Source organism: Halichoeres trimaculatus, unplaced genomic scaffold (assembly GCF_033239565.1).
Source record: "Halichoeres trimaculatus isolate MK-OKI-2021-1 unplaced genomic scaffold, fHalTri1.1 fHalTri1_scaffold_7, whole genome shotgun sequence".
In the NCBI taxonomy this organism is placed as follows: Eukaryota; Metazoa; Chordata; class Actinopteri; order Labriformes; family Labridae; genus Halichoeres; species Halichoeres trimaculatus.
The window spans coordinates 10,377,473-10,404,988 of record NW_027437185.1 but is presented as its reverse complement, the minus strand read 5'-3'; the positions used below and the strand labels follow the sequence as shown (position 1 = coordinate 10,404,988).

The 27,516-nt window shown below is 40.1% G+C and overlaps 1 protein-coding gene across 6 annotated transcripts in view; it reads right to left on the bottom strand.

Moving 5' to 3' along the window:
- il1rapl2 (interleukin 1 receptor accessory protein-like 2) overlaps nucleotides 1-27,516 on the bottom strand; it is a 528,542-nt gene that overhangs the window by 128,886 nt on the left and 372,140 nt on the right. For all 6 annotated transcript variants that reach the window (XM_074674421.1, XM_074674420.1, XM_074674424.1 and 3 more), the window contains 2 exons: nucleotides 11,086-11,272; nucleotides 10,851-11,004 (listed from right to left, as the gene is read on the bottom strand). In XM_074674421.1, coding sequence (XP_074530522.1) covers nucleotides 10,851-11,004; nucleotides 11,086-11,272 — 341 coding nt within the window. The remainder of the gene's footprint in view (nucleotides 1-10,850; nucleotides 11,005-11,085; nucleotides 11,273-27,516) is intronic.

Sequence of the window (27,516 nt, the reverse complement as noted above, 5' to 3'; positions counted from 1 at the left end):
GGCTATCAAAAAGTGTCTGTGTTATGTTCCCTCCTGTAGAAAGTGACACCTTCAAACTCCCAGAACAAAATGTGTCGAGGATGACAAAATGGGGACAGCTATCATTGGATCTGCTTCTCAAATCACTGACATGTCTTCAGTGATGCTCATAATTTGTTTTTATTGGAAACTGCTCAACCAAGTGTCCACACATTCGGATTTTCTGCCTGTATGACAGATTTGAAAAACACACACACTCGCACACAGACTTCCTGAAGGCAGCTCCAGGTTATGACTTCGTCACTGTGGGGTGCGAGGGATAAATAACAAGATTAGAGAGTATGGTCCATCTGTTTCTGTCCTTCTGCAAAAAGAGATTTAGCATCACTCTCTAAGAAGCTATCATGTGATCATCGCAGGTTAAGATTTATTGTAGTTCGTCGCTGAAAGAGCAGCTGCTAAATATCATGATTTCAACGTATCAGAGAAGAAACGCTAAATGGCGTCTGCTAAACAAACTCTCTATGAGCAAGACTCCCCACCAACAGCTACAACATAGAAACAACCTGCTCCAAACTTCTGCTATGAAAAATAATTGTTTCCATGTCAGCAGTACCAGTCTTCAGTGACCTCTGTGGGTGACGCTCATGCTGGGTACAAATTGACACAAAACTTCCTTCACACTCTTCCCATCCAGGTGCAAAGCTGGTTCACAGCTTGAAAATGGTGTTTTCTTTATTGTGATGTGCAGAAGTATTGTTTATAAAAACAGAAACACACTGTGTTTGTTGGTTTCACTTTAAATCTAGGCCCTAAATATAAAGAGAAACTCACCAGGTGTCATGTTTTTTTTTATTCAACTGAGGGACTCTTTTTGTAAACTGCATCCCTGACTGACCGCTGTGAAATAAGAATATGATTTTTAAAGTTTCAGTTTACTGTGACAGAACTGACACCTCCTCTCAACCAGCGAGCCGGATCAGGAGCTAAAACCTGATTTGATCTGAACAAGCTGTCCTGTGAGCAAGAAATCAGACAATGCAGGAAGTAACCTGCAAAAACATTTGTGCTTGAGATCTTTTTCACCCTTCTCCATTCTGATCCTCCACTCTTTCCTTCATGTCTTTACTCCTAGCTTCCTTCCTTCCTTTTTTCCTATTTTCCCTCCTTCCAATCTGCTTGCACATCCTTTCTTCCTCATCTTACTTTCTTTCTATGACTCTAGCTCTTTCCTTCTTATCTTCCATAATCCAATCCTTTCATCCTTATCTTCCATTGGCTATTCCTCTCTTCCGTCCTGTCTTCCGACTCTTTTTTTAATGCCTAGCCTTCTTTATGTCTTTCTAAGTGTCACCTTCATTTTGTTGGTAACTTGTTCAGAAAAACAAAGATACAAAAAAAAAAAAAAAAACTCAACTTAAAAAAAAAGAAGTCTTTATTCATATTTTAACCTTGTTTCAGATTTTAATATAAAAAAGAAAATGAATAAAAATGGACCTCACTGAGGTATAACAGTGTGGCCTTCTGTGACTCTTAAATGATTTTATATCATAATCAAAACTTAAATATATCATTAATTTACAATTTATTTCAAGTTATGTCTGACACTTTTAAGATGATGTTCTGATGGTTTCCCCTTTCATACATGATTTTCTTTTGGTTCCTGCTCTCCCCACATCAGACTTCCCTACACTGACCCTGAGTTATCCTCGCTCTCCCCTGATCAGATCAGCAGACTGAACATGAGTGTGATTTATTCAGGGTTGTGTGAGCACGAGTCTGTATGCGCACACACACACACACACACACACACACACACACACACACACACACACACACACACACACACACACACACACACAAACACACACACACACACACACACACACACACACACACACACACACACACACACACACACACACACACACAGCACACAGCAGCAGACAGAAACACAGCCTTCCTTTATATTTCACAGCGATGAACGTTTTTTACTCATGTTGGACCTGCTATGTAAAGGAAATAGGTGAGGTTTCACAGATCTGGTCGTGTAATCCTGATATCTTTCTGTAACTTGTTTACAAGTGGGCGTTGCTGTCAGCTCTCATTGTTCAGATTTGCACATTTGAAAGCAAAACTCAGATGCTGCAGCAGCTGCAGAAGTGCTGCTTATCAAGCATCTCAGTCCAAACAATCATGTAAAAAATGTCCTGTGTGGGTCACTGAGGGATGTTAACTGATATTAATTTACTTAACGATGGTGTCTGATTCTAAGTAAAACGTTGTATAAGACTTAACCTCTCGGTTCCTGTTGTTGCAAATTTGAGACATACTCCATCTGGTCTTATCAGATCCACTATGTCACAATATATTGGACAGGGGACGAACTTGTCATATATATATATATATATATATATATATTTATATATATATATATATATATATATATATATATATATATATATATATATATATATATATATATATATATATATATATATATATATATATATAACTTAGTTACAAGTATTGTGTGTATTATTTATTTTTATTTACAATCTCCACTAAATTTAACATCTGTAAAAACACAAAAACTAAAAGAAACAATATATTTTTATAATTAATTAATTCAGACAGTAAGGGGTTAATAAGAGTCACATTCACCCGATGTTAAAATGACCATTTATTGGCTTATGACACTCTTAGAGTGCAAAATGTGCAAAATCAGATTCATGGGGAGAAAAGACAAACTTACCAATTTTATCAGGTGTAAAGAAAAGTAATTTAATTAGTACCATAATATGCTGCTGTTGGCAGGAAGTAATAAGTAATGTAATAATATAACTTTTAAAGAGAGTAACCAGTAATGAGTAATATATTACTTTTTTTCAGTAACAGCCCAACCCTGTCTGACTTTAGAGTCCCCTCCATGTAGAATTTAGTCTTCTGCCTTCGAGCAGACGGTACAGACTGCCTGTGGTAAAGGCTAAAAGGCATAGGGGGTCATTTGTACCTGCTGCTATTGGCCTATTGAATAGCCATTGGATTTGCTTGTCAATGCACTGCACTTTATTTGAACTGCACTGTGTCATTTTTATCTCTTTTTTTTTAAATCTATTTTGTCTTTTTTTCTTCTTCTTATCATCTCTTATCACATCATTGGATAATTTCTGTTGGGCTTTATGTTTCATGTTGCATGTTACGTGTATTTGATGTGGAGGATTTATTTGATGTTTTTATTTGTCTTGCCTGTCTCCTGCACAAAACAAATTTCCCTGTGAGGACAATAAAGATACCTTTGACCTTTGATTGTTACTAAGTAATAAGAGAACTACCCTGAACAGAGGAATATTTATTTATCTATTTATCCTTTTATTTATAAATTTATTTATTTATTTCAAAGACAAAATCTTAGCAGAGTAGACTCATGTTTTTCTTCTGGCTTAAACGATTAGGACAAGAAGGTGTCTCCATGTCTCTTTAAATGTGTTTTTACAGCAGGTCAGCCTTAAAACCTTTCATCAGCTCAGTGTCACCTGCAGGAGTTCCTGATAACTTGAGTCATTTAGGAACTGGATCCCAGACGCTTGAAGACACTTCTATAAACTGTTTCCTGAAGGAAGAGACTGAGACTGAAGCACCTGTCAACTGACCGAGTAATAACAGTGTCACATTATGAGGAAACATTCACAGAGGAGGAGAGATAAGTCTGACTCTGAGAGCCTGGCAGCACGAGGTATAAGCTCCATCAACAAGAGCTTTACTTTGTGCTGTGACAGAAGACCGTTTTGTTTCATTTCACTGAGCAGACTCTTAAACTCACTATCAGTTTGTTGGGTAAATACACTTCATCTGCACACTGCAGACTTTGTCTTGTTTGAGTGTTTGAAAGTCAGTCTTTTTCCCCTCTTGTTCCAGGCTGAGATCTTTGAGTATCAAACTGTGCATAATTTCTCCTCTGAAGGACGTAAACTGCTCCCATACGTTGAGTGCCGGGGCACCAGCTGCTGCTGCAGCGGCTGATTGTGTTCAGAGGAGGGCTAAAGTAGGAGCAAACTACAGTAACTGATTACTGGTTGTTCCAGCTTACACCTTGCTCTTTGTCCCACACTGTGTCTCTGTCTCATGTTTCTCCTCCTGTGGAGGGACGCCCCACGGTGCAGAAACCAGACTACAGTGAGCCATTTTTAAAATTAACCAAGCTCAGTGATTGGGACGGCGTGGTGCTCTACTTCACGGCTTAGATGCAGAAGTAAGATTCTGTTTTCAGAAAAATGTTATAAACTTTGACTATTATTGTTAAGTGATTGTTGTCCAACAGAGACTGCAGCTTGTTGAGAAGCTCATGCAGACCCAAAACATCCAGAGAGCAAGACCTGCCAGTTAAAAACAGCAGTGTACACACGGATGTAGGAAAAGTACACTTCCTGAGGGTGCAGCAGTTCATTAAAAGCTGTTTAATGATTAAAAAGAAATGGTGAGAAGCTCTTATCAAGCTTTTTCAGAGTGAAATTAGGAGCACAGGTTTTCCTTAGTCTTACAGCCAACTTTGAGAGTATTTCCTGCTCCTTTTTAACATATTTAGGTAAACTTTGTCTGAATCCAGAGTGAAAAAAAAGCTGCTGGTTGTCTGGTGTCCTTTTTGAAATCTCAATTTAATGTTGAAAGCGAGGGAATAAAATCAAATACACACACTGAAGAGTGTGATCAAGGACTAAGTTTAGACCCAAAAAAAGAAAAAACAGTTGAAAGGAGTCTCAGAAGTGAAATAAGACATCCCTGTTTGTGAAGTAGTTAGACACTTCACATATAAAATGATTTCTGCTGATGCTGAATCACCATGATGCTGTCATGTCACTCTGTCCATTTGCCTTGCAGCATGTCAGATGTCAATGATGCAAATACACAGATGCACACAAACACTATCATGCAATCCTCCACACACTAAGGCCCTGTTTTGACATTTTATCTGAAAATCTGCGTTTACACGGAAACGCTGAGGGACTGAAAATGCTGTAGTAAGCATGCCAGGCCTGTAGGTGGCGCTATAACTGTCCTGTCCAGAAGTAGAGTCAAGCTGCCATCTGGTGTATCGGTGAATACTAAGAGCAGAAGTAGAGCAACAGATGCTCATTTTGTTGAAATCCAGTCAGAAGATTCAGTAAATTGAGCAGCACGAGCACCACAAGGCAGTCCGGGATGAGTGTAACAACAGTATTGTTTTACTTTTTGATGCACATGCACAAAGTGAATCATGACATCAGCGTTTCCACTGAAAACGCCGGCTTACTGTTTTCACAGCAACAGTGTCGGCTGTATTTCAGAAAAATCCCACTCTGGGGGCCGTTTTCAAAAGTTTGTGTTTTAGGTGGGCTTTAACACCGTTACCGTATAAATGAATGAAATGCAACAATACTTTTGCTTTCCACCCAGGGGCGTCTCTAGGATTTAAGGACATCGGGGCTTCAGCCCCAGGAGATGCAAATGAACAAATGTGTAACAAACAAATGATATTTTAGGGGGGCTTTAGCCCCTCAAATTGGGCCTAATGACGTCACTGGTTCCACCCTAAAACCTGACCTGAAATGCTCCAGGAGCTCTGTCTCCATATCTGTCGGCCCACCAACCTAATAGTCAAAGATCTTAAAGTGGATGAATATATGGAAGTAAATATGTGTGTCTGAGTGTGTGTGTATGCTGTTGCAATTAATAGCTTATCTACATGTGCTTTACTAACAATATTTTACAAATGTGCTCATTGTGGTAAAATGCATTGTCTGACACTTGGTGGAAGGTTAACAGCTCCTGGGAGGTCATGGATCTCCCACTTTAAGGATGAGAGGTGACCATTGAAGGTAATGCTTTGGCCAAATGATAAGAACTAATTGTGTGTAATTCTAAAAACTAAATCCAGGAATTAACTTTTGCAGGGTTTAGGTTTATGTTTCATTTAAAGGAGGGGTCTGGATAAACGATTCAGGAATGCAGGTCTCAGTTTGTCGGGGGGCAGAGTAGAAGGCCAACAGCCACTGACAAGAGAAACTACCCGAAGATGATTCCACCTATATGCTTATAAGGTTATATGCTTATAAGGGCATATAGGTAGCACATGTTGTGGTCAGGGAAGCGTAGCTGCACCCACAGACTCTGTAACTACACATTCTTGATGTATTGTTAACAAACTGGAGATCAACTGAGAACCAGGACGCCTCCTGCTCATCCTTCCTCATCAAATGATCGACGCAGGAAGAGGTGAGAGAAGTATGGAGTGAGATTGATGAATTTGAAGGTATTTTGGTGAGACACTTAGTGCCTCATTTCCATTAGTGCCAGGGTAACATTTCCAAAGCAGACAGCTTGTTCCGAATCCAGCTGTCCCATTCTTGTGTTGGTTCACCTCTGCACAGGTCCTGATTTCTTGGGTGCTATGGGGCCCGAGCACCCAAGGAGAGTCCTGAGCACCAACCTGTGCCAATCATACCAATGCAGGCCTATGAAACCCCCTCCCCTCAGCACACTCACACATTGCAAACTGTGGAGTTGGACTTAAGATTTGTTACAGCCTACCCTTTCTGTTCACTAGCGCCTGTTGTGCTCATTAAATAGCATCAATAAAGAAACTTGATGTTGTGCGTACAATTCATGTCATTACATGACAGTGTGCATGTGTGCATCTATGCCAGTTACTGCTGTAGCGGCTGCTTTTAAATAACATATTGTGCTTAGACACCCATTTCTGTAATTTTCGAGCACCCATCAGCACTAACACAAACTGGCACCTACCTCCTGCTCACGTCTGAAGTTTATCTGATGATGACCCCAGAACCGAACGGGGATATAGTGAATGATAAACTCCAACATGAATTTTAGCGACCTTTTCAAGTACGGATAAAACTTTATGATGTGAAGCAGGAAAGATAAAATATCAGCGATATCAAAGAATGGTGACAGTGAATTGTTGTAGATTTCCCTCATGAAGGTGACCAGCACAGAGTTTTATGAATAATGTGAATATTCCTGCACCTTGTGAATTTAGAAAGGTCCAGTTTAGGTTCTCTGTGACTCCACTGTGAAATATTATTCAGTGAGTATTTTCAAAGTCAGCCAAGCGTGTGGATTTATATATAAGGTTAATATGTTGTCATACAAAGTTATGATTTAAATTTCGACATTCCTCTTCCTCTCTGCCTTCAGCAGGAACACACTCCTATCTCATGCTGCTGCTTGGTCTCTGAAAAAAGACGCCAGCCTGTGAACAGATGTCCAGAAATGCTGCTGGAGCCACTCCTCACGTCAGGCTTCAGAGCTTACTCCACATGTGCTTTTAAATGACGAGGGGATGTCTGCTGATGTGAGGGAGCTGAAGCTAAACTGCTGCTTTAATGTCCCAAAATCAATCCTCTAGTTTTAGATTTTGTATAAAATTATATCCTGTAAGTGATCCTGTTACTCTTCAGTGCTGAGAATTGCTCTCAGTGAGTTTTTGATCACCTTAAACTGGTTGATCTGCTTCATTTTTATCCAGTCTACTTATTATTGCTGTTTTGGGCTGTAATCAATCTAAGAACGATGATCTCTCTACATTTAGCCTAAAGCATTGTTAATAGTTATAAAGGAAGGACAGACCTCCTGTCCACAACCATTTCCCCAAGACCGGGGTCACCTCTCTTTACACGCCACTCCAGGTCCTAAAGTTTTGGAGTTTTTATTTTAATTATTATTATTATTATTTCAAATCAAACCAGCCCCTCAGAAAGTTAATTTACAAAATAATATGACTCTGTTTTATTTTAGTTCATGATGGCACTGTTCAAGCAGGCCCAAAGTCAGGCCCGGGGCACATTTGAGCCCAAGGTCAGTTTTTGTTCGGCTGCCAGCTTTCATCTTACAAAGAATCAATTTTGTCACTGAAATGAATCATGTTGTAAATTATGTGTACATTTACATTTTCTGTCAAATGCACAAACAAAACCAAAATTTATCAAGTAACATCTAACTAAACTAGTCCATTTGGACCGTTTGGGGCTACTTGTACTTAAGCTAAAGCTTCGTTCATTCTTCAGAATCTCAACAACTCTACAGCTGATGCCTTTAAATGTTTTAACTCTAATCAGTTAAAAAAAAACTTTAGAGGACACAAGACTTCATTAAAGTTATAAAATACTGCAGATAAGGAAAAAAAAAGTGTTGAATAATAATAGTCCAGAGTGCAGGATAAGAAATATTTAGGTTGAAAATGTTTTTAGCAGATCAAAATAGTCTGAAAATCTTGACATATTTTCACCACATTACCTCCAAATTTATTGAACTGAATTCAATGATTCAATGGCTCAAGGTTGAACAGCCGAAAAGAAACACAAACACAAACTTTGGTCCTTGGAATCAAAAATGTGGGAGATGTGGAGCATCAAATGTTAAACAGTGAACTCTAAAGCAATATTGTTCAAGGCCTATCTCCTTCCACTCAGTGCTGCTTCGCCTGGCGTATCACATTATATCAGACTGTGAATGTCTGCATTTAAATGTGTGCATATACGAGCACCAGAGCTGGCAGAGAGTGAAACTGCAGCCTGAAGCCTTTGCTCCCTGCACAGCACACACACACATAGCACATGGTGCACACACACAAAACTATGGATGAGAGTCTGCTTTGAAACTTCACAGCAAAGTGTAAGTGATGCAGTCAAAGTTCAGTGAAAAACCATCTGCACTATAAAACTGTATTTAACCCAGGAGCAGGATATGAAAATGAAGGGTAACTAAACAGTTTGCTGCAGATAAGATCTGAAATGTGCGTTCAAGGAAACATTAAAAGTGCTGTGGTAATGATGAATGATGCATTGCCCAGTCTAGTCATCCGTCAAAATAATGGATGATCTGGACTCACTGAGAGATTCATCACACAGAAAAAAGCAGGATACATATTTGCACTGTGTATTAAATCCACTGAATTCCAATAATCACAGCCTCTCCTAATTGGTGTAATGTAATAGTCAAATTTTAAAACTACAGAGATGGAATCAAATCAAAGATTCATACACTCATAGAAAAAAGGTTGATAGATTTCATCCATCTCTTCTTGGGTCAGATTGATCTATTTCTCTTCAATCTCAACCCGTACTCTCTGTCAGACAGATCTCCTGCTGTGAGGTAACATTCAAGGACAGCCACAGCAAATACAACCATTATGCATTTTTGATGGTTATTCACCAGGCAAGGGATTATTTGCTCAATGTTAGAGCTGGAATTAGCGAAGATGTGTTTTAAAACAGGTCTGTGAAGGTTACAAACCCTGAAGTTACCTTTATTAACTGTAAATCACCCTCAAAGGTCCCATATTCTGCTCCTTTTCTGCAGTTTAATATGGATCATTGATGGCTCCATAAAATGGTAGTAACATGTTTTGGTCCAAAAAGCCAATAAATCAAGCACAGCAGCATTGTTTCCAGGCTCTCATAGCCCCTGTGTTCAGAACGCTCTGATTTAGTGGGCGTGGCCTTCATATGTAAATGAGCCACCACTGATACCGCCCTGCTCTTCCACGTCACTGAGAGCGGCGCCACGAGCTCTGAGTGCACTATGTTTAGAAAACAGCGAAGCTTGTTTACTGTCACATTACAGGCTAAAACAACAGGCTAACCGCAGCTAAAGTTAGCATCCTGAAGCTAACACAGAGACAGGGGGGACACTGAGGAAAAGCTCTTACATCTGCTCCACAGCACACAGCATTTAAAATACTCACATTTCAAGGGTCTGAGGTTTGTTAGTAGATGGTTGGTAATGCGCCTGGATTCAGGACCAGTCTATTCGCTAGCCCTCTGTTGTAATGTCCAAACTTGGAAAAGCAGTCGGCCGTGAAGTGACTAGCACACACATGCACAGTTTTACTGAGTGTAGCTGGCACATTTCCTTGATTAATGAACTCTAGCCACTTAGTCTTGTCTTCTTCCGAGATGGGAAGCTTGAACATGGAACTATGTGGCTGTTTACAGCCAAAAACAGAGCAGTGATGGCTCTTCAACTTCAGCATTCTCCTCTCTCCAGCAGTGGGGAGGGGGTTCAGGGTATATGCTCTGGTGGACCAATCAGGTCAGACTTGCTCCTGATTGGTCAATGAAGGGAATCGCTGACGTCGGCAAACCCCGTAAATTCCAAACAGCTTGTTTTAGGTCAGGATTTTACATTCACAAGCACTACTAAGTGCAGGTTTTGTCATTAAATATCACATTTTGTGGGCTGGGAGGAAAGCCAAAGACCCACAAATTTCACTAAAAGACTTAATAAAGTTATTTTTACATAGTATGGGACCTTTAATGAAGCATCCAGTTGCTAAAAAATATCAATGTATTTTTTTTTGGTTTTAATACCCTTGCAGTTTTGTTTTTAGATTCACACAAAAAATGTATAATGAAAATCAATCATTAACAAGAAAAATAGCTGTTTAAAGCTTCATATCTGCACGTTTTTGGTAAAGCTGGTAAACTTTCTGAGCTGTCCTTGAAAATGTAATTACCTACATTTTTATGCACCTATTGAAAAATGTTCAAATTCTTTGATTAAAAATTGCAAACAAAAACATCAGACTATATTGATGAAAGAGCCTGAAACAACTACTGACAGAGAGGGGGAAAATCTGAGAAGGTGACTGTCAGGGAAAGATCAGTTCATGTACTTAAAAAGTTTTATTTCCAACATTCAAAATGATCATAAAATCCTCATCTTTTCTCTCACCATGCGCTGCAGTTTTAAAACTCAGTTTTCTGTTGTTTGCTGTGTTTCTCTGTGTGTATTTTTCTTAATGCACTCTGTCACATTTCACACTGTTTCCATTATCCAACCATTGGTCCATCCATCCATGCACAGTGTCCTACCTGTTACTTTAAGTTCTGTTGTGCGCCGCACCACTCTGGATCCATACTGCAGCTCACAGGTGTAATTTCCTCCATCACCCTCCTCCACCTCGGGGATCCAGATGTACGTAGTGTTTACTGAGATGGAGCCTCTCCATTCGACCCGCTCACACTCCTAACAGGAGGCACAGACAGATCCAGGTCCAGCAGTCTGCAGAGCCCCATGGTAAGACTGGACTGAGCGTGTGTGTCTTACCTTATACCAGGTCATCTGTGGCTGCTTGTAAGGAGCCAAGTAGTCTTCTATTTCAGGGCAGGTGATCATTTTGCTGTGGGTTATTTCTGCTTTCTCCAGGTGACGGATGTTGCTGCTGAAGCACTTTCCTTCATCGCTCTCCTCCACAGTCATGGACATGGACACTTTCATGCAGTAGGTCGAGTTCCTGGACAGATTCAAAAACATTGACACCTTTTTATTAAGCAGTCATTCTGAGGTTGTGGCACAAATGTAACAATAAAAATAAGCAAAAATTGACCTAAAACTGTGAATAAATGAGCATCACTCAACAGCACATGAGCTAAAACTCAAAAAGTGCCTATTTACAACCTACGGATGTGTTTAGTACAGATACAGAGTATATTTATCAATCTGGAGCAAACAATAACATTGATATGAGTTGTTATTCCATCTTTCCATTTTGATTTAGACTTGTTTTGGCCCATACCAAGGGCCAATCATGGGTATTTATGTGAAATTCAGTCAGTCTAGTTTTACAGTTTTTCCACTGCATGTTACACACTGCAGCAGACAAAACTGCCATCCAGTATAACCTCTACCAAACATCAACAAAACCTCTTTTTATAGCACATATCACGCTCTAGTGACACAACTTCTGGCACTGTTGTGACAATGGTGTAATCATTTATGTCGAGCAACATATTGTGTTGAAAGCCTGTGTTTGAAAGCTTCACTCTTGAGATTTGAAACATCAATAAAGTTTTATTTAATTGTCAGAACATTTATAACTCCAAGAAGCAGAGGGCTCCTTTGCGAAGAAAGTTGTTATCCAAGCAGTCTCTGCATTCCTTTGACTAGTGGAGCTTGTCCTTAAAGAAGTGTTACCTAATGGTCTGATCAAGCGTTATTGGCAGAAGCAGTGTTCTGCAGGGACGCACCAGCATAGCAGAGCAGCAGAGTGTGCAGCACAGTGTCACCTCAAATCAACTGCTTTTCAAGGAGTGTGCTGGAATTAAGCTGCAGTAAGAGGCACAACTGATCCACCTGTTGTCTGCCTGTGCCAGTTTCCGTCTACAGGCCTGTCTCACTGGAGCTTATCCTGCCATACCATGGTGTGCCCTGTCTGGATGAACACAAGTGTCACTAATGACATTTCTCAAGGCTCTGGTCTATTCAAAAGACAAAGTAAGCAGGGACAGCCATCAGATTTTGCATTATTCATACTGTGCTTTTAAAGCCTCATAGACTAAAGCTGTGGTGGCTCCTGAGATCTCCTGGTATTTAAAGTGAAAAGGGTGAAAGTGTGATCTTTTAAGCTGCTATGAGTCCTGTAATATCCTAGTTTTGGGGAAAGTGTTCAGGAAAATGATTTCAGCAGCGTGCTAACAGCCAAAGTCACTAAGGTAAAAAACGATTGACCAACACCTACTACTACCACGTACCAGATCACATCATGTTTGGCACACATGGATCACATTTCAGAAACATTAGGCACATCTGTGAAGTTCAAAACAAGCATGAAAAAGCACAATTCAATTCAACCAGAGGGGTGACCCAAAGTCCTCTAGTGATGTGTCATGTTTAGAAGGTGCAGCTCTGAGAGCTGATGCATTGTCAGTCACTCAGCTCTGGTTGTGCCAGAACTTTTTTTTGATTGACAGCATGGCAGCCATACCGGATGTAAGATCATACCGTCCTGTGATTCCAGAGAGGGGATCACTCTGTGAGGTATAGAGGGATTATCAGTCTACGTCATCATAAGGATGCGCACGGAAGCAGCGTTTAGCTCCATTCATTCAAACCAGTTAGGGTTTTTAAACACTGAATTCAACCTGTCATCAGCATAAAAATGTACTGTTGTTCTGTGGTCAGTTTTTAGAAATGTTACTATACAACAGAGACAACGTCTATCAAGTTTTGACCATTACAGAGCAACCAGTGCTGGAGTAAATAGCGACCATGCTAACTGAGGACTCTCAGCCGATGGTATCAGTGATTATTGGCGGAGAGTCACCAGTTAACAGGGTCACACTTTTCACTGAAACACTAGCGACATCTGCACACGTTTATGTCCTGGTCTATTACAGTCTGGTAAGTGTCAACGGATAATGCAGTCATGAGCATTGAGTGACAGTTGTGTCGGATTTGTCCTCTAAAAACATCTGTCCACCTAATATATGTCTGTCCACTCACTGCTATTTCACAAACCTAAGAGCCGTTTACTACCATATAAGTGATGATATTTAGTTGAAATTGTGTTTTTTGGTGGATACTCGTCCATGTCAGTTGACAAACCATTATACTTGCAGTGCTTCTGCACCAAGGTTGCACACACATCCACCATGTTGATAAACAAATAATCCCTCTATAGCATCTTTTCCCCACTGATTAAGTAAGACAGTATTGAGAAAGAGAGATTATACTGTCTGAATACCAAGGTTGGTTCTGGTTCTGTTCTGTGGGTTTGTTTGCCAGGTTTGATCAAAATATTAAACAAAAATGCCTTTTGCAATAGAACAAATTCCCAAAATGAGGCAGTTATGAGGCCTTTCATAAAAACCCTGAACACAAATGGTTCACTAATACACAAATTATTCATATTTGTCAGGTTAGGCCAAAAAAAAGAGCTTACAAATAATACTAAATCAGGAGTAATTTGGGAGCCCAAAGAGCCAACTCTCCTTTAGGAGCTGAGCCAAAGGAACCTGCTCTCTGAAAAGAGCTGAACTTAACATCACTAAAACCCTCAGCTGTGACTGTCTCCTTGCCATGTCAGAGGGCAAGGTGTAAAAATTTACTGTTAGGGATGTTTTAACACGCTGGCAGTAGCTTTCATTGTATTTAAAAGTAGTATACTTTTTCTTGCTACTGCCTTCAAATGTGACTTCAGAAAAATGTAAGCATAGAAGATTTATGCCTCATAGTTTTTTTTTCTTTTTTCTCACATGGTTAAAAAATTACACACAGGGATTCATTAGCTGTTTGGCACTAAATGGAAATGAGGGCAGTGTGGGTAAATGCTGTTAATTTATATCTGCATCAAGCGATCACCTTTGACCGAGAGAAATGAAGCAAATGCAAAAATGTATAGTTTTTTAAGCGTAATTTTTCTACCAGCTATACCCCTCCTTTCTGTATGGTGAAATGTGTAAAGTTCTTCATGTTAATGCCTTAGCTCTGAGAATAAAACTACATCTTTCAAAAGACAGTCAGTGACTGAAGTAAAGGAGGCTCTACTGACAAAAAAAGGGAACATGGGCACACCAGAAAATGAATAAAAGAATGGTAACTACTTCAGTTATTGGATGATTTACTTCTTTCAAAGTGCGGTGTCATAAACTATAAACAGGAAGAAGGTCAGGGTTTTTTTTTTTTTTTTTTTTTTTTTAAGCTTGTAACCCCCAAAGAGCAGAGGCAAGTGAAATGCAGCCCAGAAAAAAACAAAAGGTCTGCAATGCATTATTGGGTTGATGTGATTAAAAAAAGGTGACATATGTGCGCACATTTCTGTGTTTCCTGAATAAATCTGCCCCCACCAATACATTTCATTTGTCTGGTGTAGTCACCTAGTCACTTATGGCAACAAAGAAATGGGTAAAAACAGAAAAAACATTCCTTTAATTTCTTTTCTTTTCTTTTCTTTTTTTTTTTTTTAAATAAAACTTAAGCCCTGTTAAGATTTTGGGTTTTCCAATAATGGATGACAAACAAAACTTTAAATAGTTTTAAAAGGCATTTTACAATTCTGCCATCTGTGTTTTGCAACTCCCACTTTATGGACTACTAAATTGTTTCATTTTAACACACAAACTGTTCTTTGGGCTCATTCATTTCGAGTGTGAACTAGAACAACACTGTAACTGACCAACTTCTATACATTCACTGCGTAATAACATCATTTCTTATGATTCTCTGATCTTGGGAGTAAACCTTGCAGGGGTTGAGGTGAAAAGACTCAAGAACCCTCTTAAAGCATGCAACCATCTTCACTTTTGTGTGAAAGACGTTCATGCAACCCGAGCAGCCTCTTAATTGGGAGGGTTTCATATCGATCCCAGCTCCTGTAACTGCATCTTGAAGTGTCCTTGTGCAGCCATGTGTGAATGCACATGAATAAAATCAGCTAATGGACAAATATAACAGGTAGCAGAATGGCCTCACAAGTGGTTGGATAGACAAGAAAAAGCATGATGAAAAGAACCAAGCACAAGCTCATTATGCTTTTATGATTTTACCCTACAGAGAGGACGGACTGAAAAAAATAAAAGTATGTGCTTTTGACTGAATTAGCTCCTGTAAACTCAGGATGACCTACTGAAGCACAGGTGTGGAGTTGTTAGTATGAGTTGGGATAAACTGACAAAGACCTTCTTTTTAGTAGTGGCAAAGAGTGTCGTGCTTTTTTTTTTTTGTCTCAGCTCTCCTTCAGGGTGCAGCTCTTCATTGGGTACATGAACAGAGCTGAACCAATCATTATACAACCAGCAGACATGGTGAGCTCTAGAAACAACCCATCAAAAAGTAAAAGTGGTTTCCCTGATATATTTCACAGTAAATGAGACCATTTTTTATAGGGGCTGTGTTAAAGGTTTATATTCTGTATGTTGGTAAAATGTCAGCCACAACACACCATGCTGCTGTGATGTAAATGTGTGACACAACATCCCTGAGCCAAATCATCCCCTCAAATAAAAACAAGCTTTGAAGTTTGTAAAAACGCTTCTGATGCAACACATTTTAAACAACGCATAATATTTTGGATCTGCTCAAGGTGAATGCGTAAATTTGTCTGTGTGTGTATGTGTGTGAGTGTGTTTTCTCAAGTTCACCCCTGGACACAAAAAGACCACATTGATCTGTCTTTGTATCATTCTCACTGTCACACACACATACACGAACCATAATGCCACACGCACGCACGCACGCACGCACACGCACACGCACACACACACACACACACACACACACACACACACACACACACACACACACACACACACACACACACACACACACACACACACACACACACACACACACACACACACACACACACACACCTATTGTCCCCTTACCTCAACCTTTCATCTAAGTGGCTATAAACCACTTATCCCATCAGTGCTCCCTCCTACTCCCGGTGTGTGTGTGTGTGCATGTGTGTGTGTGTGTGTGTGTGTGTGTGTGTCTTACAAAGGACAAGTGATTCAGTCACTGACCCAACCAGGTGCTCTGAACAATGAACTTGAGGCCTGTAGAGCTTTTCATCCCTAAATCCATCTCCTCCCTCCTCCTCCTCAGTTCATCAACAGCCTGCAGATTTTTGTTTTTTCATTCAGGAGACTGAGAAACCTTTCCATGTTTACCAAAGGGTCTCTTGTCTCTTTGATGTCCACATATATCAAACTAGAAAAGCACTCAGAGAGACTTTAGTCCTACTTTAATGTTATACTCCCTTTCAGCAGACTGTCTGCTAAAATTTGGCGTTTGCTGCAGGTTTGTACGATAATTCATTACCTGACAGTGTTGAAAATTATGATGACCCAGTACATATTTAATATTCTGGATCTTAGTATCCAGAATATTGGCAGGATTTGGATCGTACTTTTACATCTGTCAGAAATTATGGTGACCTCGTCTTGTATTGTTTTACAAAGTAATCTGACCATTTATCGTGGAGTTATATACACATATAGTGAAAACAGCCCTATCTCACGATGATAAAGAATCCTTTCGAAAAATCCTGGGTCCAGACGGTGATCCAGATCAGCTCCAAGATTAAATCACTTCCTCCTTATCCCATTTTGAGCGTTTCCTGAAAATTTCATCAAGATCTGCTTGTGACTTTTATAGTTACGTTAATCACAGACAGACGAACAAACAAACGGACGGACTCTCCCAAAAACACAACCTCCTTGCTGGAGGTGGCACGTTTTTCTGAACCCAGTAACTTTATGTTGGGTTTTGTTTTTTTTCAGCACCATACAATTAACGTTTTGCATGAGCCGACAGAATGCCCGTTGCCCTCATCAAGACACAGGTTACTCACTGGGTGCTGGTCCCACATTTCCTGTTCAACCATGGTTATCTCCTGCCGTGGTGTGGAGTGTATTAACAGGCAGGACAAAGCTAACATCGTCTCCTGGCTACCTGGCACACCATCATGTCAAAGCAAAACCCCAGGAGACCAAAAACCTAACTCCTACAGTACGGTATCGCTATCATGCTGGTGAAGATGAACTCGTAGCTGCACTGAAGTGAAGCCACAGAGGTCTCCTGGTCGCATGTGTATTGATACGTGATAATTTATGCATGTCGAGTATGAAAGGTAAATCCTATCAAAAGCGAGATGTGCAGAAAAACCTTTATTCAAACGATTCAGGCTTCATGGCATAGCACTAAGAAAACCATGAGCACTGACAGGAACAGATCTGAGAGCTTAAAGGGATTTCATGTTCATGTTTAGTCTTTTTTCTTGTTGCTTTGATGGTATTGTTTCATGCATTCATGCCAGTGACGCACACTGAACTGAAAAAAATAAAACATCTTCTCCCTGTTTCGTCTCAGCCTTGTCCTTCATCTCACCTCTCCTCTTTAATATCCTATCAGCCTTCCTCATAGTCTCTCACACCTTCTCCTGTCCAGCCCAAAAGAGAGGGGCCTATGACTAAATGCTGAAAGCATCATCTATGGAAACAGGATCTGTGTTATGCAAACATCACTGTATACATGACGATTCAATTACAGCACAATGCAAACACTGTGTCAGGAGTGTTTAAAACATGCTGTGAACCGCTTACCGATGCAAATGTAGCGTCTGTGTGTGGGTGTTTATTCATGTCTCGATCATTTGGAGCTCGTTTCAGTTTGTAAAATGGCCCTTTGCTTTACGACAATCAGGTATGTAATGTACTACCCCCAAGAGCTGCACATTTTGTAGCTATTCTGACCAAAATAAGGCACTTTTAAAGATTTTATTATTCAGCAAGTGGTTGTTTATCCACTGCCAATTACCTGCCAGCTAAACCATCATAATCCAACTGTGAATATATCTGGGAATGGAGGAAAAGCCTGCAACACTTCACACTGAATATCTCAAGATCCTCTACACAGAGAGGTCATGACTGCCTAGAGCACGAGAAGTGTGATGCAGGTTTAAAAATCCAACTTTTTTTTTGTCTCCACTATTTTTATGACTAAAACAGAATGGACACAACCAGCTGGGCAGCTACACCAATCAGCCATAGCAGTATGACCGGGAGCAGATGAAGTGACTCTCATCAGTTATCTTCTTACAATGGCACCTGTCAGTGAGAGGGAGCGAGTAAGCAGTTTGTCCTGAAGCTGATGGAAACAGGTTAAAAAAAGGATAAACTGTGATGGTTGGACCAGTGGTTTCCAAAGTGGGGGACACTAAATGCCTAAAAGGTTTTACAATTGCACATTTTGTCTTCTATTGTAAAAACACAAGAACAGGGATTCGAGTTTATATAAAATCAGGCAAACAAAAAATGTTTGATCTCTTTTTAAGATTTATCTGTTGCCTTGAGACCCTGGGGTGACAACGCCAAGACAATGATGGTATCAGTGGTGTTAGATTAATTAAGGACAAACTGTAATATATTCCCATGGATCATCCAACATTCCCCTAATTACCAATTTCCACTGATTAGCTAAATCACTTTTTCCTGTTCATTTTCAGATTGGCTCATCAGTGTATTCCCACAGAAAGGGTCCAAGGCAAGAAGATTCGTGTGGTGTTGTCATAGAGACTTAAAGACATAGAGACAGATAACCTCATTTCAAATCGTAGACTATGATAAGGCATATATCTGGAATGACTCAGAAAGTCTTCAAAGGGGGTGAAAAAAACTCAATGAGTGAGTCTTTGTATCAAATCCCAAACCCCCAGGAACTTTGTGTAAAAACATTTTCATTGGTCAAAGGACAAAAATCTGCACAATGCTAATGCATTCCTTAGATATCTGCCATTATGTGACAGAGTGCGACTATCATCTGTAGCCTTTTCATTTGCAGACCTTTGAAATATCCAATCTCCCTCTTGAAAAAGGAAGAATGTGTGCCAGACCGTAATTTGAAAGGGTTGATGTTTGTGAAAATTCAGTTTTATAGCTGAACACTCTAATTCTGTGCTCCTTTGTGCTAAGGCTTTAAAGCAACTCTAATTGAAGAGGATAATTTGTGGATTAAAAAGAAAGTTAGTGTTTAACCTAAAAAAAAAAAGAAAAGAAAAACAGCAGCCCCAAAGCATCAAGAGTAATTTTAACCTCTCAGTCCTATGCAGCATATTTTCCTTCCACAGCTTCGAGCACTTTTTGGTGACAACATTCTAAGAAATCTCAAAACCACTTCCTGCAAATTTCTCCTTAATAATTCCACTGAAGCCCCTTAGGATACGTCTTTTGATGACAGTTGTCAGTGTGAAGACAGCTATCAAAAATCTGTCAAAGGAATGAGGACATGTCTGTGGCCCACAGCTTTTTAAAGAGACTAAAATGACTGCAAGACAGAAAAAGACAAACAGATCCTCAAATGGTGAAAACTGTTCATGAAGTAAGAAAAGATAAGAAATTATATTTATAGTTAACCCAGAACTTAAAGGAGACAGATTTAAATTTTGTAAGCCTAGTTTTTTATTTTTATTTATTTATTTTTTTCCAACATGACGTACATGTGCCACCAAAAGAAGACCTCACAGCACTGAATAAAGACAGGTCCAGTAAATAATCTGCTGATGATGGTGATATTTGGTGATACAAAATATAAACAATCCTTTCATTTACTTGTGTCAGCTTCTGCCAGAGAGTAACATCAAAATAACACGAACAGAACAGCCGGATGGAAAATGGATTACAATGTGATACAGTTGATTTTTTAAAGATGCTATGAGGAGGATCTGTTTTAATTGCACTCGAAAATTACTTTTAGCAAGGTGTGTGTTTGTTTTGGAAATAAACGAAGATCGGATCCAAACAAACTTTCTTTGTTCGAGACAACTTTTTACTGGATACATCGCGCTGAGGTAAGGTATTTATCAGTACAGTTACGTAGTGCTACAGTTTGAAACGTGACATCAAGCAAGCATAGCAGCCGGCTATATGTTAGCTCAGTGCTCTGACGTATCTGTAGGCTTACAACAAGTAAATGCTGTCAGTTTGTACCTTAGTTTAGTAGCCAACTATATTTAGCGCAGCTGACAGTCCAGTGCTCCAAGACTTGTCCATAATGTGTAACGTTAGTGAATCCTGGTTAGCTATGTCCTTCCAGTCATCTACCAATCAGAGCTAACGTAACCTCACTCTTCATTTTATTGATAGACTCTAAAGTTTGAACAGACCACTGCAGAATAACTGCTGACTGTGGGTTGGAATGAATGTTTTTACAAACAGTTTAGCTCCTGTGTTATAGAGTGATACTAAATGCTAATAATTAGCCTTTAGCTTGGGCTGTAACACTCTCCTGTTTAGCTTTCTTCTGCTTTTCTGTCCTTTTTCTGTCTGACAGTAAGGCTCCTGTGTCCATCATCACTACAAAACTAATCACAGAAATCGTTTTTAGCAGAGACAACAGATCTCTTTTTCACCACTAAACTTTGTCAGCCGGCGTGGTGTTCTCATAGAGACCTAGATGTGCTGTAAATCAATCCGGTCCTAGACGACCCAAACTGGAAACTAAGAAGTAGCAATTTAAAATAACCTGTAACCAGCGATATTAGCGCTGATAATCTCATTTTAAAGTGTGGATTACGATCAGGTAGATATCAAGAAGGGAGACTTTTTCAAGATCACTTTCAAACCCCTCACAGCCCCTTTAAAGACAACTCAGCTCAGTCTTTTGCCAGCTAATTTTTCAGATACCACATATTGTCTTTGTGTCGTATGCAGGTTTGTACAGGCCAGAATGAAAAGTGAGGTGAACCGGAGAAACTGTTATGAAGCCCAAGGTGAACAAGTATTAAAAGTGTGGTGACATTTTCTATCAGGAGACAATAACTTTATATATCATTGTCTGAGAAACAAAGAGAAGTGAGTGTTTGGAGGAGAAGAAAGTACAAAAGCAGGTGGGTGGAAAAACAAGAGAAAGGAGAATGTAAAGTTAGAGCCAAATAGAAAGTAGTGATATCAACAAGTCCCAATGTAGACGGCACATCTTCAGCTAATGCCTGTTTGGGGTGAGTGACTTATTATAATGTAAAATGGTAAAATAAAATGGGTACACTTGATAGCTTTTATTAGCATCTCGAGACAGGTTCAAATAAATAATAATGGACTCTCACCTCAGCTGTTGTGTGTTTCTTTCTGTTCATGGGTTCCCATGAGTCTCTGTGTGCATCCTGTCATCAAACTGTGATTGTATTAAATGTAACCTGTCAGAAAACTATGCCATCACTTGCCTCCCAGCCCAAAAAGAGCTTAAAAAAATAGCCAAGTTAAAGAAGTTCAGAGTGCATGATCAGGATAAGATTCCGTGGAATAATATGGAAATTTTTCGTTAATGAATTTATAACTTTTAACAAGTTTTTAACTATATTAAAATTATTTTACTGATTTGATAAGTTTTCTGTATCCACAGAGTAAACATGCAGGGCTGTGGTAGTCAAGTGAAAACACAGTTTGAGGCTATGATGACTTATTTCATCAGTATGCTCTGATCATAATTTGATGAGATCTCTCTTCATCTTTAATCGTATCCACGCTCGGTTCTCAGATTTCCTCCAGCAGGGCACCCTCCTTCCTTACAACTCCAGGCAATCTGTACTTTGGCTGACCACTAATTTTTCATAATGTTACCCCGTGTGTCTGTCTGTGTGTGTGTCGTCTGTCTGTGCTCCTGTCAGTGTGCCCTCCAAAAACACAAATTTAACCGACCTAAAATATATAATGAGCCATAAATTAATCTCCAAATCAACTTGTAATCTACCATATCCTCCCCGTCAATAAATCACACACACCCACCATGCAATTACCCTTCCGTGATCAGGGCAGGCAGCTGGAGGGTGCGTTGAATTATAGCGTTAATAGAGGGGGATGTATCCTGGCCAGCAGGCAGCGTGTTTATACCTGGACGGAGCTGCAGATTAATTTGACTATCAATCTAACTAACAGGCAGAGGGAGTATGGGCATCTGCAGGTGCTCAGACATTCACACACAAACACAAACACATCCATGCGTGGAGCAGTGCAGACACTAACGCTTGTAATGTACATATGAATGCATGAAACAGCACACAGGCTTTATTTTACTCTGTTAATGATCCACTAAATTCTGCTGGTGCAGAGCTGATACCATCATCTGACAGCGGCTGTTTATCAGAGGGATCTTAATGGTTTCCAAGAAGAACAGAGGTGGCACTATGCTGAATTAGTAATCACTGTTTCTCACCACCAGATCTCTCACACCTATTTGAGAGCTGTTTGCATATTCACCAATTCAGAACACGTAACAGCCTTAAAGCGAATGCACCGTTAAATTTGCTGCATAAGACGAGCTTTTGATACCTTTCATGCCGTTGAAACAGCGCCATTTAAGCACTGCAACCCCCATATAAGTACGAAATGCACAGGGAGAACTTATACTACATAACAGCCTGATGATGGCATTCAGAAAACAAGTGATTGCTTTGTTATTCTAGCATACAAGAACCATTTCACTTCACAGCCTCTCCCCTCATCGAGTTAAAATCATGCACTTAAAGAAAACCGTGGCAAACTCTTGATTACAGGTTGGAAAGAAAAAACTTCTCAGTTTAAAGGGAGGACTTTACAAGAGATCTGGAAATAGCTTCGCTTTAACGCAATTGCCTGTCGATAATCCATAATGAAAAATGGTGTTTTGTGGGTCAGATTGGTTATTTTAAATGCTTAAAACTTTTAAATGCTTTTAAATGTGATAAAACCCTTTGATGACACAATGTTGGCTGGTAGTTTGGCATTGAGAAGTGAGTCAACCAAGTGAGCTGGACTGTCACTAAGGAAAAGGACAGAAGAGCAGGAGGAAGGTAAGAGTACAGAGTAATTTTTCCAGTGTCTTTTACAGAACTTTTTTTCCTCTCTTCAGTGCTGATTTTCATTGCCCTGTATTTAAACCACAGGCATTGTTGTGGTTGTTATTGTAGGAAGGTTTTCTAAGATGTGTTTTTGATGAAATATAGTACAGATAATGTAATGTCAAGATCAGAGCATGTGAGCAGAGTCAAGTGGCGAGATTTTCCACTCCTCGCTCCTAAAGATATACGCTGTCGTTGCTTCCCCTTCAGAGTCCCAACATGCCAATCCACCTACTTCCCAGCACTCAAAAAAAGATTGCTTCCTGCTTCACTTCACTCCCCGCTCAAAAAAGTATGTTCTGATTCCTGGCCAAGATTGGGCATACATCAGACTTGTGAGGAGAGTGGTAACGGATTAGAAATGGGGTGGGACAGCACCTTGCTCTGCCTTTCCATTCTTGGAGGAAAAAAAAAAAAATCCTGCTCTTCATTCTTTTCTAACCCCCAATTTACACATAAAGTGTGAGCGCCCCGGCTCGGGCACTGCGCCGGGCACTGCGCCGGGCACGGCGCCGGGCACGGCGCCGGGCACTGAGCCGTACTTAAAAACCACTCTAGTCAATCATTGGATTCACACAGCGTGTGCTGCAGTTCACCAGCACCACGATCACCAACGGCTGAGCGCGGCTATTTCACTGCGAGTGTCTTTTGGCCGGAGTGCGCTGCAGAAACATGTCAACCTCTGCAGGGCCAATCATACCAAACAGGAAATCAGACACAAAAACGATCGGAGCATCCGGTAATTTCAAAATAAAGCATCATGTTCTGGCTCCTGATCGTTAATCGACTCCTTGTTTCCTTGTTAATGAAAACTACGTCTCTGGCACATGGCCAGACGTCATCAGCAGGTCAGATCCTGATGAAATACGAGCTTTGTGACAAGGAAAGTTAATCTTGGAGGTGAAAAACTTCATAATTCTACATGACGCAACACATCCTTTCTATAAGGTCACCAACAGAAAGGAGAAGGCATGGACTGAAGGTACTGAAGTTTGGACCAGGTGAGTTTAACATGCTAGTTAATAACCATGCAAGTTGTCATGGGTAGGATTCCTGCAGGAACATATGGTTCTCCTATGATGTTCTCAGGTATCCATACGGGCGCTGCCCTGCTCTGCACTGTGCGGCTCCAGAGATGCATCCTGTACGAATTGATACGTTCCCCAAAACCATGGCACAGTTCAACATGGCCCTCACGCTTTATGTGTGAATTAGGGGTAAATCTGCTCCCTGGTATCTCTCATCAAAATCATTCAAAAGACATCAACAGTAGAGCTTTTCTTTGACAAAAAGTGATCCATACCCAGACAACATCTGCTTTATACATCCCAAAACTCAAACTATAATTAAATTATTATTCATATCAAGATCATGTGCATGATTTGACTGCTACTTCTTCTCCTCTACCGCTAAACAAGATCCATGTTTGCTTCATCTCCACTCTGTTGAGGTTTTGCTCCCTCACCTGTCATCACCCTGTGAAGAGCACAGACCAGATCTGGATCCTGGACAACCAGAGCAAGGTTTTTCCAAGCTAAGTACTAAACCAAAGGCTTCACCACTGCGATAATAAACCTCTCCTCTTTCATGTTGTCTGAAGGCCTGGTTCAGTTTGTTATGGCAGTTTGACGTTTTCATATGATGTGTATGTATAAAACATGTTTCATTCTGAAACAAACCAAATGTTTTCATTTTGTTTTAGCGTCTAACTTCACGTCACACCCAATCTTGTCTGTGCTGATACATGTGCTTCGGCCTGCTGGAGCTGGGACACAACACGATGGCTCCTTTGTGCCCACTGGCTTTGAGAGTGTCAGGTAAATATCAAGAATAGATAGGAATGAAATAAAACACTCTGAATAACAGAAGTAAAGTGTAAAGCTCTGTGTTTAATTTAACACACTTACAACCTTTCAGCAGTTTTGTGAAATCACACTTTGAGCTCAACCTTCAGTTTGTCTCTTTTGATCTAAAAAATACTCTGATGTAAAAGTTGAAGAATCTCAGGTAAGATCTGGATCAACTGGTTATTTAAAAACCATTTTCTACTTAAAGAGGCTGAGTAAAGCTCAGTGTGCACTTTTCAGTATCTTAATGAAGGACACCTGAATACAGGCAGAAAATGTGATTGTGTGGCCTCATTCTCCTCTTTCTCAGTCTTTTCTTCCACGTCTTTACCAAGTCGCAGCATATTTCTTAGTCTTGAAATCCCCTTGAATACTTAATTGTCTCAACCATGGCCAAGTTTTTTTTTTTTTCTTAGTCAAAATACTCGCTAAAGCAGCAGGCTTTGGCTCAGATTGGCATGCACTGGCACATGTTGGCCCACATTGGCAAGAGAGTGGTACCAACTGAACGGCTGCCAAGTTACAGAGGACTGCCAAAGCAACTTCAAATGACCGCTCTCTCCTTCTCTGCTTCCATTCCTCTCCAACCTCGTCTTTGTTTCACGCGCCTGCCGTCATTGTGCGTTCCTGCTCCTCTCTTCTTCTCTTTATTCTCGCTGTCTTTATCCCCTGCTCAGACTCTGTTAATCTGATAAAGGGAGAGAGGTTAAATATTTGGCTGGCATTAGAGAACACCCTTGTGACAACTATGTGGGTGTTTCTGAAGTGTGTGTGTGTGTGTGGCCACAGAGAGCTGATTTATCCCTGGGCACAAAGAGAGAGACAGGTGGTTCAGTTTACAAGAAATGTCACGGGGGAATAGCTGGGAGGGAGGAAAGAGACGGCCATGGGAGCGGTGAAATCCAGGATTCTATTTTGCTTAATCAATGATCCCAAATGGCTGAAACTGCTTCTCTAAAAGGGGAAAAAAATAAAATTCTCAAGTTTCTGAAAACAAACAGCGCGTTCTGCTTTTAAAGGTATTTATGTGATTCTTTTATTTTGAAATAGACTGAAAAGAGACACCAAAAGAGTGAGAAGGAAATTACTCAGGTCATTGATTTCATCATCATTTTCTCCGACCAAACACTTTTTCAGAGAGCGCAGACCTCCACCAAGCATATTGTGATTGTCACACAACATTTTAGTCTTACTTTAATGTTATACTCCGTTTCAGCAGACTGTCTGCTACAATTTGGTGTTAGTTGCAGGTTTTTATGATAATTTGTTTTCTGACAGTGTTGAAAATTATGATAGTCCAGTACATATTTCATATTCTGGATCTTAGTATCCAGAATATTGCCACAATCTGGATCGTACTTTTACATCCGTCAGAAATTATGGTGACCTTGTCTTGTATTGTTTTGCAAAACAATCCGACCATTTATCATGGAGTTATATACACATATGGTGAAAACGGCCCTATCTCACAATGATAACAAATCTTTTAAAAAAGTCCTGGATCCAGACAGTGATCCGGATCACCTCCAAAATTTAATCACTTCTTCCTTATCCCATTTTGAACATTTCCTGAAAATTTCATCGAGATCCGTTCATTATGTTCATCATTATCCAAGTAATGCTGTTCACAGACAAACTCTCCCAAAAACATAACCTCCTTGGCAGAGCTAATAATCGTTGGCAATAGTAAGTTGAGTAGCTATTAAGCTAATTCCAGCCAAACAACAGATCAAACATTCAGAGGAACTAACACACAGGGATTTTATCAGTGAGAAACTTAGTGAACATGTATCTTCTTCCTACAACACACTAACTGTCTACTGATGTGAGTCATCGACAAGATGTCATCAAACAGCCACACATACCCACTTTACACTGAACAAGTGCTGGTGCTCGTTCCAGGCCAATTCCTGACTTAGCACTAGTCCTTTGTGTTTCCACAGACAAAGAACAGGCTCCAGGTACTTAAAACTGATGCTTAGCAAGCACCAACTCTTTGCTGGACCAGAGCTGAGCACTGACTATGTGGGGGGCGGGGCTACAGTGACCATGATCACTTTGAAAAACAGTTAATGTACAAAAAGCTGCTGGCTTAGTTGTCCATTTTTTTTTGTTTGAGTTTCCTCATTCATTATTTGAGATGGAGGCAAAATTAAAGCACTACTGCTTTTCATCTCTCATAGATCAGGTCTATAGCTTATTATTTAATTAAACTGAGAAAAAGACACATCTTATTAATCATTCTTAAAAAGAGGAAGCTGCTGAGCAAGTCGTATGTTAGTTTGTTGGCTTTTACTCATTTATAACTGGAACTGGAGGAGAAATTAAATCAGCAGTGCATAGTCTCCCACAGACCAGGTCTTTACCTTATCATTATATTCAACAGACTAAACAGCCATGTTTGTTTTTACATGATGAGGGTCACTTTTGCCTCATGTTTGTGCGTTCACGTCTCCCCTGCTCTGTATTGCACAGGGCAGAGAGCCGCTCTGTTTAACTGACACACTAATACATGCGCTTCCCCCAGGAGTGGTTATT